Below are 14,246 nucleotides of genomic sequence, written 5' to 3'. Positions count from 1 at the left end.
TTGTCACAGAAGGTATGAAGCCAGCCTGCATGGCTGTCCCAGGTGACAGGAGTGAAAGTATCACACAGCCCACATGCTACATCCCCCTCCAGCGACTTTATGAGAAACACACTGTGGCACATGAGCCAGGGGAGCAGCCACGTGGCTGAGCCCTCGTGTTGACAGAAATGAAATCGGAACAAGTATTTACCTTGGTCTTTGCGTTGACGTTTGCTCCGTGCTTCAGAAGGAAGTTGACCATTTTCACATTTCCATAGTGACAAGCCACAATTAAAGGAGTGTAACCAAGCTGTAAAGAACAACAAACATGTAGAGGACAAGTGCAGTGCTTCATACTTGAGGGTAGAGAGGTGACGCAGGGTGGACACAAATTCCACCTGCTGTACACAAGTTACTTAGCAGATTGTGTGTGTCCTATGGATACAAAGCAGGGTCGCAGCAGACCCAGGAAACAGGACTTAACGCTAGGAAAGGCCAGCTGATCTGACAAGGACCACGAGATACATAAATGACAGGACTGCAGACGGGAGGACAGATGAGTTGTAGGAGAATCCAGAGGAGACTTGTGAAAAATGGAGCTCAGGTGGGCGTGAGGGATGTCACGGCACAGAGAAGGAAAAGCCATTTCACCCGGGACGTGGGGACAGGTGTGTCCTCTTGACTGGCTGAGCAAGAGGCAGATGGTAGCTTCTGCCTGCATGGCCGGGTCTGCCTGCAGGGGCCCTGAGTCCATGCTGACCACTGGACCCAGCAGAAAGGGGACCCAGGGAACAGGACCCAGGGAACTCGGCCTGGGAACACGACAGGCAAGACTGGTTCAGAATGGACTCTTGGGGGAACCCTGGACTTGGGGTGACCTGTTGGGGCCACTGGGCGTCACCCAGACCGTGAAAGTACCTTCGTGTGGGCGTCCCTGTCAGCGCCGTGCTTGGTGAGAATGTCGGCCACGTTCACTTTATCTTCCTGGGCGGCGAGGTGTAAGGCAGTGAGACCGCTCTACGGAGAAAGGGGGGCAAAGGGCGCCTTTCAGGAGGAAAACACACTGTGTCCCGGACGCCAGGTCCTGAAAAGAGCCGGAGTCACAGCCTCTCCCCAGAAAGCACAGCGGAAACTGAGGGCAAACCCTCCGTGGGACTGACTTGCCACCCGAGACGGGTTCTCTGAGTCAATCAACACTCACAAATCATATTTTCTACACTGGGAGCCAACTGAAAAACAACTCAGAGACTGAGCGTCCAGACAAGCCATTCCAACCCATCTGTGCCTCCTGCTGAGCCCATGTACTCACTGCACTACTTGCACAACCAACCCTTCCTCCCCTTATAAGCAGAGCACTAACCTACGTTGTCAGCAACAAATGTCGCATCGACGTACAAAATGTACAGTGACAAGAAATGAGTTCGCAATGGTTTCTCCAGCACCCAAAGATAGCACACTGCTTTCTGGGTTCCTGCAAATGCTCAAGAAAAACTTACCCCATCACGTACATGTATGTAGAGCATAAGTTGGCCAGTTTTGTGTAAAATGCTTGGCATGTACACATCAAGTAATGACTTTAATTAACTGAATATGCAAGTACAGATAAAAACTGACAAAGGACGAAAGAATAGAGAATGGGCGTGGCTTATTCAGTTGAAGCCACCATCTGGCAGCCTCACCACATGGGCACGTAGCTTCTATGAAGGAAAACTGCAGTTTAAAGAGTATCGTTAAAGCCTGTCACCTGTGTCTCCCAGGTGCTTTCTGAGCCCGTTCATTCACCAGGAGGTTTCCCAGCCCCTGGAGCGTGTCAGTAGACATGTGCTGCTGCCTTGGAGCCCGCACTCCAGCTCAACGTCCCCCGCACCATGGCTTCCTGTCCCCTCTCCCGGTGTGTCCCCTCTCCTGACTGTGCAGCGTCCTTGCCTCTGGTGTAGACCCCCACCCAGCGCACATCCCGTCAGACCCGGCAGGTGTCGCGCGTGGCTTTGCAGGCCTCTCGCCTACAGTCAGGGGAGGCCGAGCCCCAGCCTTCGGCATTCACGGCCCTCACCGTGTGCCACCTCCAGACACCAGCAGGTTCTCCGACCTCTGAACGTGAGTGCTGCCCAGAGAGAAGAGCATCCTCCTCTCACAGCTGGGGCTTTAAATGTTATGAAGCCATGGGACTGGGTGAGGGATGTGGTGTCCTTTCTCCATCACACTTCCTAGTGACCAGTAAGCATTTGGAGAGCAGGACATTACTGCTCAGTGGTCTTAAACTGGAAAAGAACATACACACTTTTTCAAAAGCAAGGAGGAAACGTATTAATGGTTTTGCTGATCACCTGCGATACCTGTACAGTTGCAGCTGGTTTCAGGGAGTATGTAGAGTGTAAGACAGACAGACAGACAGACACATATTCTTGTAAAAATCGAAGCAGAGCTACGTGTGACAGTATCTTTCTCCTACATCCCTGACTGTTGTTCTATTAGTGTGCGTATCCACAGCGGCCTGTCTCTGGAAAAGGTGAGATGCCTGAGGCACCTTATTAACTCATTCTCCGACCTCCACCACCCATGCCAACTGGAAGCAGGCTCAGAATCCATATTTCACTGCGTCTGCTGCGCCCCACCCCCACCCCATCCCGCCCAAGCTGCCTGAGGCCCAGTGGACTGGAGAATGGCTTGGGCCGTGGGCATAGAGCAGCAGTACAGCGGCAGTTGTCTGGGCCACACCCCAGGTGGACTGTCACCTCTTCCTGAGGTCTGGCATGAGGACCAGCAGGCCCTACAGCAATACGCCTGCCTGCTGGAGGGCAGTCACGCGAGCTCTTGGGAGCACAGGGGGAGCCTCCGGGACGCGTGCTCAGAGAACAGGTCTACAGACAGAAGGAAGGGAAGTGACCTGCACTGCAAGTCAAGATGCAAAGATGCTGCAACTCGGAGAGTCTGTGAGCCTGGCTCCCCACCTCCTGCTGGCCCGGCCCCTCAGAAGGCTGACCACTTTGTGTCCTTGAGCTCCACCAGACTCTTTCCTTTCAGCACACACCCCCTTGTTGTCCCCAGCCGACTTTGACTGGTCTGTTTACATTCATCTAAGACTGTCGGCTAAAACGAGAGGCAAAAACAATACCTTGGTCGACACGTGGATGCTGGCGCCCTTCTCCAGGAGCAGGGAGACCATATCTGTGTGGCCCTCCTGGGAGGCCAGGTGGAGGGGGGTTACTCCCTGCTTCGTCACACTGTTAGTCTCTGCTCCGTAGTTCAGGAGTGTGGACGCGATCTGCATCTGATTCTTCTTGGCAGCGATATGTAAAGGGGTGTAGCCATTCTGAAACATGCAGCAGAGCAAACATCGTGAGCCTCACAGGTCTCCATGGAGGAGGTGAGCCTCTCTGATCAACAGAAGTTAAAGGTGAGTTTATGGTAAACCCAGAGTCTCACTCATCACAAGTGCCCATCAACAACATCCAAATCTTTGCAACCAATGTCACCAGGCACCCCATTCCTAGACAGAGGTCGTGCAGAAGGCGGAGCTCCCTTTCCAGAAGAGCTCTTCTTCCAGGGGCCCACCTTTGAATACCCGCAGATGGCTTCCTACCTCCCTCAGCCTTCTTTTCCAGGCCACCGCTCCCCATTCCTTCCCCTCTGCCCGACACACTGCCTCCACAAGGGACAACTGTTCCAGATTGTCAGACTGCCCTTGAAAGGTGCCACCGGCACTTAATGGTGACCTTCGGGTACAGTGTGAACAGTGAGCGCGAGGCGGAGCCCAGGACTCCTGCTAACACGCTCCTGGTTGGTGGCACTTCCTCAGCATTCAGCGCCACAAGCCACTGCAGAGCCAGGCAGTCATCCCACGCGCGTGTTGCAAAGCTCTCCCGTGGGGAGCGCTCCCAGGGCTCCACACGCGCTGACCGCGCGGCCTCACCTTGGCAGTGGCGTGAGGGGAAGCCCCCTTCTCCAGCAGCAGCAACGCCACCTTCTGGTTGTCGTAATGCGCGGCCACGTGCAGCGGGGTCAGGCCGTTCTGCAAAGGGCGGCAGGTCCCACGTGAGCCGGTGCGCCAGCCATCCCAGAGCTACCAGCGTGCGTGGGAGCAGACACTGGTCAAGTGCAAGTTGGGTGGGTAGGTGTTCAAAGGACGGCAGAACTGGCCCCCAAGGACCGAAGGCCTCCCATTATGAGGCCGCCAACCCTGAAAGTGACGGGCGAGCTCCCGCGAGTAGCCACGACAGGTAGACGTGCCGTGGGCCCACTCCGTGGGCGTCGTAGGGAGGCCCTCAGCGTGGACGAGGGCTGCGCCATTGGGACCCCATGCACAGGTCCCCCCACAAGCAGCACAGGTGTCGCCGAGCACATACCTTGCCCGCAGCGTCCGCGGCGGCGCGTCTTTGCAGCAGCAGCTTCGCCACGTCCAGGCTCCCGTACTTGGCAGCCACGTGCAGGGGCGTGAAGCCCTTCTGGAAGGCGGGAGGGGAAGGTGGTGTGGCCAACACACCCAGCGCAGGTGGTCACACGCTCAGCAAGCCGCGTGTTTGGGGACATGCTGGAAGGACCGACTCTTAGCCATCAACTGGACCAGGATGAAGAGTGGAATTCACTCCCCGAGTTTGGCCAGACTGAGCCAGAGAGCTCTCAGCTCAGGGGCCTGAAACGTGACTCTGTGGGTGGGTTCACAAAGGGCCCTGGTGTCAGGAGCATGGCTGCGGCCTGTGCGTGAAAACGCGGCCTCGTTCTTGCCTCTAAAATGAGTAGGACTGAGACAACAGCTGCCCTGTCGTCAACCTTCTCTCTGTACTTTTTATAAGACCCGAATTCCACATTTCTTCAATTAAATTTTAAGATTGTGACTCAGTGGATTTGTGTTTTCTGCAGAAACAGCGAGCTACGTGGTGCACAAAACGAAAACCACGGCTCGCCATTGCCAAGCACCTCCCAGCACAACTGCTCGCCTCTCGGGGCTGTGCCGCGTGCGTGGGCTCCTTCCGTGAAGTGCCCTCGGCTTTCAGCTCCTCATGTGAGCCCCTGGGCGAGTCCCACTTGCGTGCATCGGAGCAGGTTTTACAGCACAGGCAGCAGGTGGGCCGGCGGCCAGAGGGCTGCTGCGCCTGCTCTGTAGCTCGGCTCTGCGGCACATTCCCGCGCCACAGGCAGCGCTGCCGCGTCCGCACCGAATACCCGCGAGCAGCCGCTCCGCCGCGCCACCTGCGGGCAGCACTCGGCGGCCAGCAGCTCTGGCTGCGCTGTGCGCGCCCTGGCCCCGCCCTCCCCACAACCCAGCCGCGTCTCCTTGGCTCCCGTTAGCTCGGTCCATGCTTTCTTCTCAGTCACATGCAAACGGGAACTTCCAAACCCAGTGTGACAAGCGGAGAAACTACTACTCTGCCCCAGCATGAAAATTTGAACATAAGGAAAATTCAGGCTGGTGTGTATTCTTTGTTCGATGACAGTAACTAATAAAGCGGGATTCTCTAGCCCTGCTCTATTTAGACAAGGCACACACCCCAGCAAGAGGGCAGCTGGTAAGGACCAGTGTGAACCAGTGTCAGGAAAATACAAGGGGAAGTGAAGTAGCTTCTAGAAAGGACCGAAAGCCTTGCACTCAACACTGCCAAGCTGGTGCGGTGTCTCCTCCACATTAGTTACACTAGTTCAGTGTATCTGGGGCTTTTGTTTCCTTGTGGGAATACAGGCTAGACTTCATAGTGGGAGGGGAAGGGAGGGCGGCCCCTGCTGCATGGAAACCATCCCAGTTGAAGCACTGGAGAGCTATGCTGGAAACAGCAGTGGTACTAGTTAGGAGAACCAGTCCAGCACTCCTGCTGAAAATATGATAGGGAATCTCACAATCCCCTCCAACCATTTAGAAAATGAATCTAAAATAATGAAAGAGAAAGCAGTCAGTCAGAGGCCTCCCCCGCAGACATTCTTTGCCAAAGAGCAGAGACCCTGACGTGGGATCCCTCTTGGCCCATGTTGTCGCGAGGCTTCCCCTTACCTTGGTAGCTAAGGACTGGGCAGCCCCCGCTTCCAAGAGGACAGATGCCACGTCCACCCGGCCTTCCCGGGCAGAGATGTGCAGTGGCGTGTACCCGTTGGTAGTGGCCGCGTCTGGATGAGCCATATGTTGTAGCAGCAGCTGGACAATCTCCGTCTTCCCCAGGCGAGAGGCGATATGCAAGGGCGTCTGTTCCTCCTACACGTTAAATCAAGTCCAGCATTAGTGCCAGATGCGGAGACCCAGACACACGCTTCACTCAGACATCGCACTGTGGCTTCTGGGAATCTCCAGGAACCCCTGTGCACATGGAAATAGTTACTACCCCTGAGCCTGGCTGCTTCAGCGTTTGCCACAGAGGTGACCTGTTTGGTCACAAGATCCTCCTTCAATTCTTCACCAACGCGTATCTCCATGAACTGGCCCACTGTTTCCTAGGCATACCAAAATGTTTCTCAGCTCACTAGGCTCCAGCCCTCATTTATGGTTAAATAGAAACAACTCATGGTTCTGAATAAGAAAGAAATCTAATCCAGAAGTCCTGAGACCTAGATTCTCATCCAAAAGCTTTCACTAAGAGACAGTATTTATTCCAGGAACCGTATCAAGTACAAAAGAATGAGGAATGCTGGGAAAATGTTGTTCTTGTTCCGCTCAGCATGCCAGGGGCACAAAAGCTGGTCATTTCTTCAAGGAGAGACTGCGGATAAAAGAGACATTGTACTCTGACTGTGTAAATGTTCCAGGAAACGCAGCACATGGGTCTGGGACTTGCATCCAGGACTTCAGAGATGAGAAGGAACTCTGGCAAGAAGGAAATGGGATTAACTATTAGCCGAGTGCTTTCATTGAAAGACACAGAGAGGTTGCACTGGTGTAAGGGACAGCAGGACATGTCTGAGGAGGCTCAGAAGTCACCTGAGTCCAGCTGTAGTCAGGAAAATGCCTGCAGTGCTAAGGGAACCAGAGCAAACCGCTGTCTTGTAAAAAGAAGACTTTGTGTGACCTAGAGGACAAGGGGGCTGTCTTCACAGTCAGCCCGCGGGCGCGACATGGAGACAGCAGGAGGGAAGCTAGGCGAGCTTCCTGGGCTGAGGCGAGTGGGGCAGGCACAGCCGGGCGGTGGGGACGGCTGTTCAGAATAGGCAGTGTCTCCCAGTTATAAGAAAAGAGGAGCAAGAGGGGGCTGCCGGAAGACAGAAGCAGCACTGCATGAGTTTCAGGGCGGTGAGAGGTGAAAATAATCATCGTAATTCAATGATCTGAGGAATAGAACTGGAACTTTACAAAGATGTGGCAGACATAAACTTCTTCATGTGTGAGGCACACTCGCCCCTACCTTATACAGACCTGAAAAGAAGGTGGGAAAGGTAGTGTTAGACCATCTTCCACAGAAGAGAGATTACGAGAAGCTCCATGAGTCCCCAGGATTGTCCAAGGTCACTCAGCTACTAAAGCAGGACTTGAACTCAGGCCTTGGCTTCTAAAGAGAGGCATTTGCCTGGACCTTCTACAGAAATAGGGACAATAATGTGACCAGTAAGAAAACTAACAGGACAAGGGGACTCTCAAAAGGCAAGGAGACTGACAACACTTTAGATGACACAACTTCCTGTGAAACACGGCAGAATTAACCGTGATAAAGATGGATGCACAGCGGACCACGACCATCACAGAACAAACCTGGAGCTCAGGGCTGACACCTGCTGCTTCGGGGTTCGCTCCCTTGGACTTCCACCTGCAGACTTAACAGGGTGACACAATGTCAGCTGTGTTTCTGATGAGTGACGGGAAGAGTGGGGCAGTGATGACCCCTAACCCACAGCTAAGCAGTGGCCATGTGTGATGGGGGTAGCCAAGCATTCTCTTCAAATGTCAACTATGACGCGTGGTTCTCAGACCACGGAGCAGCAGGCTTGTCTCGAAGAACATTAAGACAAGGAAGCAATTGAGGTAATAATAATAATAATAATAAAAACATTTATTCAGTTAAAAAAAGACATAAGCTGTCTTGCCCACTTTCTTCAACTTCTGCTACAGCCCCACCTGAAGTGGCAAAGGCAAGAACATGCAAATTTGGTTAAAAGTCTTTCCGGCTGTGATGGGAGCATCAGCCCTGGGAGGTTTGGGGAACCGTTCCCTGAGCTGCGAAGTGCGATGTGCAGCCCCACGCACGAGCTGATTTCAGCCACAGGAGACAACTGGGAAAGTAGAGCGTAACAATCACGGGGGGCTAAAGCAAAACGGGGTGTCTTCCCAACAGAAGGGGCGACAGTTCCATCCTCGCGAGGTGCACTGGCTGTGACATGGCCAGGAGGGGACGAGCTCTGCCTTACTGCCACGGGCTGCCGAATTCCAAAAGTAGGGGATTTGTGGGCCCCACTCCTTTTACTGAAAGACTGAAATAGCAGTGGCTGGGACAGGGCCCAAATATTTGATCCGTTTTCTGATAGTGGTTTCTAGCTAACGGGATTCCTGGAACCAAAGGGACTGGCAGCTTCTAAAGTTGTAAGTAAATTCAGTAGCACGTGAGTTTCAGCCCAGGGCCCTGGGACTGTCGGTCCCCAGAGCAGGTGCCAGAGCCCCTCCTGTGCCCGGAGAACATGGGCTCCTTGAGCAAGACAACTCCCCGCAGGCAGGCCTGTGGAGGACACGAGGAGAGACCTTCCTAGGCACACCGCTGACCGAAGAGGGGAGGCCCCTGCTCTCCAATGCGTCTGGCTCCAATTTCGGCTGTCTCCCCTTGGAGAAAGTGAATTGTAGAGCAGTGAGGGCAGGTCAGGAGGGTGTGTGCTATACGTGCATGTGCACATTGAGATACCAAGGGGCAAACTCAGCAGATAGGTATTGGTTTTTCTGCCTGATGCCCCCTGACCCTTCTTCTGGGACCAGCCCTCCTGGGGCGGAAGTGGACAGCCCCACTCCATGTGGCTCTAAGGGGATGTCACCATGTCACCCCACCTCATGAACAGGCCACAGATCTCGGCCACAGAGGTCCACTCAGGTGGGCAGTGGCTATCAGAATCCAGCTGTTTGTTTGGTGGCAGAGTGAAGGGCTCCCTTTACGTCTGAAATGGGACATAAAGCTATCAGCACAGAACCCTCTTTCTTGTCCTTTCAACTCTGTGACCTCAGGCAAGTCAGTGCAATCTTGAACTTGAGGACCTAAGCTGTCCTACAGCAGTTAAATAAGAGCATGTGTCCCGTGCTTCAGGGATTACACGTCATTGCAAAGAGTTAACTGAACCAGAGTCCCCAAGGGGCTCCATGAAAATAATAACTCGTGGGAGAGTAGAATGCAGCGCCCATGAGAGGGAAAACCAGAGCTCCAGCCGCTCAGTCTGTCCCCTGGGGAGTGGCCATCACCTGTGAGTTTGCAAGGAAAGCAGGTGTGGCCCCACCCCAGGCTGCTCAGTCTGCACCCGACAGGTGCCTTTTATGCCCAATGAATGAGCTGTGACACTTGTGCTGTCCAGTCACAAGAACACTGCAGGGAGGCACCTCAGTTACATCCTAGGGCAGGTGGCGGGGCTGAAAACAAGCAAACAAAGGCTGATGTGACATTTAATATTTAAATAAGTAGGAATAAAAAATTAAAGATGTTTATATGCAGACCATGAGACTAGGTATAGTTGCAAAAGAGAAGTAAAACAATATAACTGGTGGAATTTGTGTGTAAAAGTAGATACATACACACATAAATGTTATAATATTTCAAAAGAAAGAGTCTACAGCCAGTGGTTTTTGAGGAACGGGTTTCAGATGATACCCAAAAAGGTGAAGGCAGTAATAACAGGTTGAATCAATTACAAAAACAAAATGGCAGAGATACACGAAAATGAGGTTTCCATTAAAAACAGAATAAAGTCTTAATAGAGAAAAATATTAAGCAGTTTTATTTTGAAAGATAAGTGGGAAGCCCTTTTATTATGAAATATGGAATACAAAATGTTTACCAGGAATATTATCACAATTTCCGGTAAAAATACTGAAGTTCATGATAGAGTGCACTGACTGGCCATAACGTTTTCTTTAGAAATAACGGGATGCCGGGTAACCTTAAAACGAGAACAGGCAGAGCGATTTCTGGGCAGGAGAGGTATTCTGTATCACACTGTGGGGGGACACTTTTGTCCAAACCCACAGGAATACACAACACCGAGAGTGAGCTGCCGTGTCGACCGTGGGCTGTGGTGACGACGCCCATGGAGGCTCGCCAGTCGTGACTAACGCCCCAGCTGGCGGGGCTGTGGTGGTGGGAGGCTGTGCGTGCGTGGGGCACGGGTGTAGGGGACTCTCTGTACCTTCCTCTCAATTTTCTACGAACCTAAAGCTGCTCTAAAAATAGTCTTTATGAAAAAGAAGAAAAATGCCGAGGCAGGGAAAAATACAGTGTGAAAAACAAAAGCGCTAAGTATTTAAGAACAAGAAACACCAGTGGTGATCCCCAAGAACACAAATCACCCTTCTCATAGTGGATAGAAAGGTGGTGACACCTAAAAGCACCAAGTAGTGTGCGGCTGCCCATGCGTGACTGGGTTCTGGGGAAAAGGCTGTAAATTCAGAGGCAGGGGATGGTAAGCAAGTCTGGGAAGAGCTCCAAGGTGTCTAAGGCCAGTCCTCACGCTTAATGATGGCGACCTGGGCATGAAATGACAACGTGAAGGGCTTGGGCAGGTGCATTCGCTCGGATCCAGGTTCTAAAATGGAGTCAGGTCGGGAGAATCCAGCTGAAGCGAGGTCTAGCTTAGGGATATCTGATATCGAAGGAGAGCAAGTGTTGAAATATTCCACAAGAATCCCAAAGACGCCAGTGCGAAGTTAGTGGAACAGAGAGTATGCAGGATATTGATGAAAACCACTGGTATACTCAGCGTAAAGAAAGAAGGTGAAACGAGCAATTGGGACACGAAGTTTTAAACAAAAAGAAGGAAGAGTCGTCCTCCTCGGAGGACACCAAGAAGGAAAAATCAGCCTGTGGGAACGAAAAGCAATTAGAAGCAGGAAAACCCAATAAACGGTCCCCAGGGCCCAAGTCCTTCTGTTTTGGAAAAGTGGGAGAAGGGAAGATTGTCAAGACGTAAAACCAGAGTAAGAAGACAGTGCACCCATCCCAGAAAGGGGAGAGCGGAGCGACGGAGGGAAACACCAACATCTGAGAAGAGCCTGTTGCGAGGGGCCCAGTGAGGCTTTGGGGCGAGACATGGATGACGATAGTGTCTGTGTGACACAGGTGCGATGAGACAGTCATGCAATTAGAGGCACATGGGGACGTGCTGCGGCAGGTGAAACCCTATGAAAACGCTGCGTTTCCTAGGCGCTGCATGGCGCACGTTTCCAACGGTAACGCCTCTGGCATCGGGATCCTCGCCCCCACGCGCACTCAGCCATTTCCTTTCCGCTCGGGAGGCTGTTACCGAGGACGCGCTCACTCAGCCCACGCGCGGCCTTCCCACACCCAGGCCACGGCTCCCCTCCAGCGGGACTCGCTCGCGGGCCGGCGGGCGCGGCACCTACCCTGGCTCTGGCGTCCACGAGGGCCCCGTTCCGCAGCAGGCAGCGCACCACCTCCGCCTGCCCCGCCCGGGCGGCCATGTGCAGCGCCGTCTCCCCGCGCTGCGGGCACAAAGGGGGCGCAGGATCAGTGACCGAGCGCACAGCGCTGCGTCCCAGGCTACGCGTCTACCGAGAGGCGTCCCCGCGCGTCGTCAGTGAGTCTGACAGGCGTCGTCGTCTCTTCTCATCTTCGCAAGCAGTAAACAAGCAGGCCATTTGTTTCAGCCCACGACTGACCAGTGAACGGACCCAAACACCCAGGATACCCGGAGGTTGAACCTGCAGTGAACCAGGCACAACCTACTCGGGTTTGGGGGTATGACGGTATCTTTGATCCTTCAATCTAAGTCTGTCACTGTCACACTCAGCTATGTAAGGACAGCTTGATCTCACTGTCATGAGAAATTAGATGCTGAAGACCGTGTCAACACATCACGGAAGCTCATGTCACTTGCACCATACTTGTCATTCCTTTTCATGCTCAAAATTTGTTTCTGAAATAAACTGTTACTTTACACTTGGTTTGTCTTTGTGTTACGAGCCTAGACAGTGACTATTGGGAAATGAGATCTGCCCTGCCCAGGAGGCCTCTGCTTATTATTAGTGCGCTTATTTAATTAGACGGTTATTTGAGAGACGTACTGAGAGGTGAGCAAAGCTACTGTCACCAATCCTGTCTGCTGGGATGGCCAGCCCTGGGCAGGGGCCATTCCAGTGTCCTCGTGCCCCACGGGGTTTCACACTTACCAGGAAATGGTAGCTTAAGCTGCAGCATGAGGGGCACAGTTAGAAGGAAAGAATTTTCTCTTTGGGAAGCCTGTTAATTACTGACTCTAAAAGACAGGTCTTGGGTGTTTTTTTTCTCCTCCGCATATTTTAAAACCACACGCAGTTCTGAACAAGGCAGAGGTTCATTCATTCAAAGAGTCTTACAGTTATAAAGGAATAAGATACGGGCCTAAAGTTAGTGGTCTTAGTAACCACAACCATTCTAGAAAACAAGGCTGACTTCCACCAAGGAAAACCTCCAAATAAATTGAACTGATCTTATAGTTGGTTGTGGTAACGGGATACTTCCGACAAATACCAGAGAATAATTTCTTTGATTCCTTGCACAAGAAACCCTTAAATCAAGAAGATTTAAGGAGAACTTGAGGTTTCTCCCAGTATTCATAGGCCCCATTCCTTTAAGGTTATGAGGAGTTCATTTCAAATAATCTGACTTTGAAAGCATTAAACTTGATGTCTACTCTAATTTTTGCCTTTTATTGATGATTCATTCATCCTCCACTGGCCTTATTTTCTGATGATATAATTTGACTTTTGTAATGGAAATGTATCTGGAATACATTGTTTTATAAAATGACTTATTACTGGAATAGCAAAATTTGTCTTCAGACTTTGGTTGCGTGGCAACCATGACTTCTAACTTGTTTACTGTATCATCCAAAACCTGTCTCTAAGTAGATGAAGCTAAGACCTTCTATTAAAAAGAAAACCTCAAAAAAGAAAAGTCAAATCTTTACTCAATCTCTAGGTCTTATAAAAGTACAGCAATTTTACTAATTTTAGTAGAAATAAAGACAAAAATAAATTTCCTTAACAGAAGTTAAGTCAAAGAGGCCTCAGGAGCACCTACTCAGTGATGAATTTATGTTTCCTTTACAGGCCAAGCTTGTCTGTAAGGGATTTTCAAAATGTAAAATGCTTCCTGTATTCGTCTTACTATTTCCAATACCCTTATTTTATACTTAAAATAAGTTATTTTTATGGTGTTTACACATTTGAAATCAATACATTATATATAAAACCCATTCTGAACTATTAAACGTTATATTCAAAGAAAGTTATACACATAGACACACGTGGTCTCTCCCTTTGTGACAATGGTCTGGCTTGATTTTTATTTAATGACTCTGGGGTTGCTGACTTTTATTGTAAATTGCCCGTAGCTTTTTATGTTGTGTTGCCCTTGTTTATATGTAAGTGTAAATAAGAAAATGAGAGGGTGTACAGAGTTGTGATCGGTAGTAACTTCCCTTCCATGGTGTGGGCACCTCATCTTATTCAATCCCCCCGCTTTCCTCACCGCAGGCTAACTAACTGAGGACTGCGGGAATTCTTAAACATAACGCAAGTGTGAACTTAGCCAGGAATTCACTGACTTGCTCGAAGAGAACACTTGCTCACACCACACACTGTACTGCCCCGAAGTGCTTGGGCCTCTGCTCCCACCGGGGTCAGTGAACACTGTGGACTGTGGATGTGTCAGGACTGGCAGTGCAGCCTTCTGGATGCTCACGTGTACTGCTGAGCTTTCTGGGAAGGGAGCTTTGCAGTAGCAATGTCGGCACATGGTTGGGTTATTGGTACACGGCACACTCGGAGGGAATTTGGAGACGAAAACAAGCCTGGCAAAAGAACGGGTGCGCTCATGTCTGAAGCAGGCACCGAATGTCACGCCCCCTTCTCCGCTGTTAAAACTGCTCTGCTCAGAGCCCCACTGCTCTGCTTTGGCTGCATCAGTTGGGAAGCATCAAAGCATGACAGACAGCACTGCATCCAAAAGTGCAACACGGTTTCGGGCAACACACAAAGGCTCCAACGACGGGTCAGGAAAGGACCGACTGACACAGCAGGCAGGCAGGCAGGCAGGCAGCACCCGTGGTTCCTCAGTCAGCCTGCAGTCTGGAGCCAGTGGCTCTCTCCTCAGGCTCTGAGAACGCAC

At 51.6% G+C, this 14,246-nt stretch overlaps 1 protein-coding gene across 50 annotated transcripts in view; it reads right to left on the bottom strand.

Annotated features, from left to right (window-relative positions):
* Positions 1 to 14,246, bottom strand: part of ANK2 (ankyrin 2) — a 360,143-nt gene that overhangs the window by 78,936 nt on the left and 266,961 nt on the right. For 48 of the 50 annotated variants that reach the window (XM_074338609.1, XM_074338595.1, XM_074338600.1 and 45 more), the window contains 7 exons: positions 11,480 to 11,578; positions 5,963 to 6,160; positions 4,326 to 4,424; positions 3,893 to 3,991; positions 3,095 to 3,292; positions 898 to 996; positions 191 to 289 (listed from right to left, as the gene is read on the bottom strand). In XM_074338609.1, coding sequence (XP_074194710.1) covers positions 191 to 289; positions 898 to 996; positions 3,095 to 3,292; positions 3,893 to 3,991; positions 4,326 to 4,424; positions 5,963 to 6,160; positions 11,480 to 11,578 — 891 coding nt within the window. The remainder of the gene's footprint in view (positions 1 to 190; positions 290 to 897; positions 997 to 3,094; positions 3,293 to 3,892; positions 3,992 to 4,325; positions 4,425 to 5,962; positions 6,161 to 11,479; positions 11,579 to 14,246) is intronic. The other 2 variants (XM_074338598.1, XM_074338623.1) reach the window with 1 other exon arrangement.

Source organism: Rhinolophus sinicus, linkage group LG07, assembly GCF_036562045.2.
Source record: "Rhinolophus sinicus isolate RSC01 linkage group LG07, ASM3656204v1, whole genome shotgun sequence".
NCBI classification, from domain to species: domain Eukaryota; kingdom Metazoa; phylum Chordata; class Mammalia; order Chiroptera; family Rhinolophidae; genus Rhinolophus; species Rhinolophus sinicus.
This window is presented reverse-complemented; position numbering and strand designations above follow the sequence as displayed.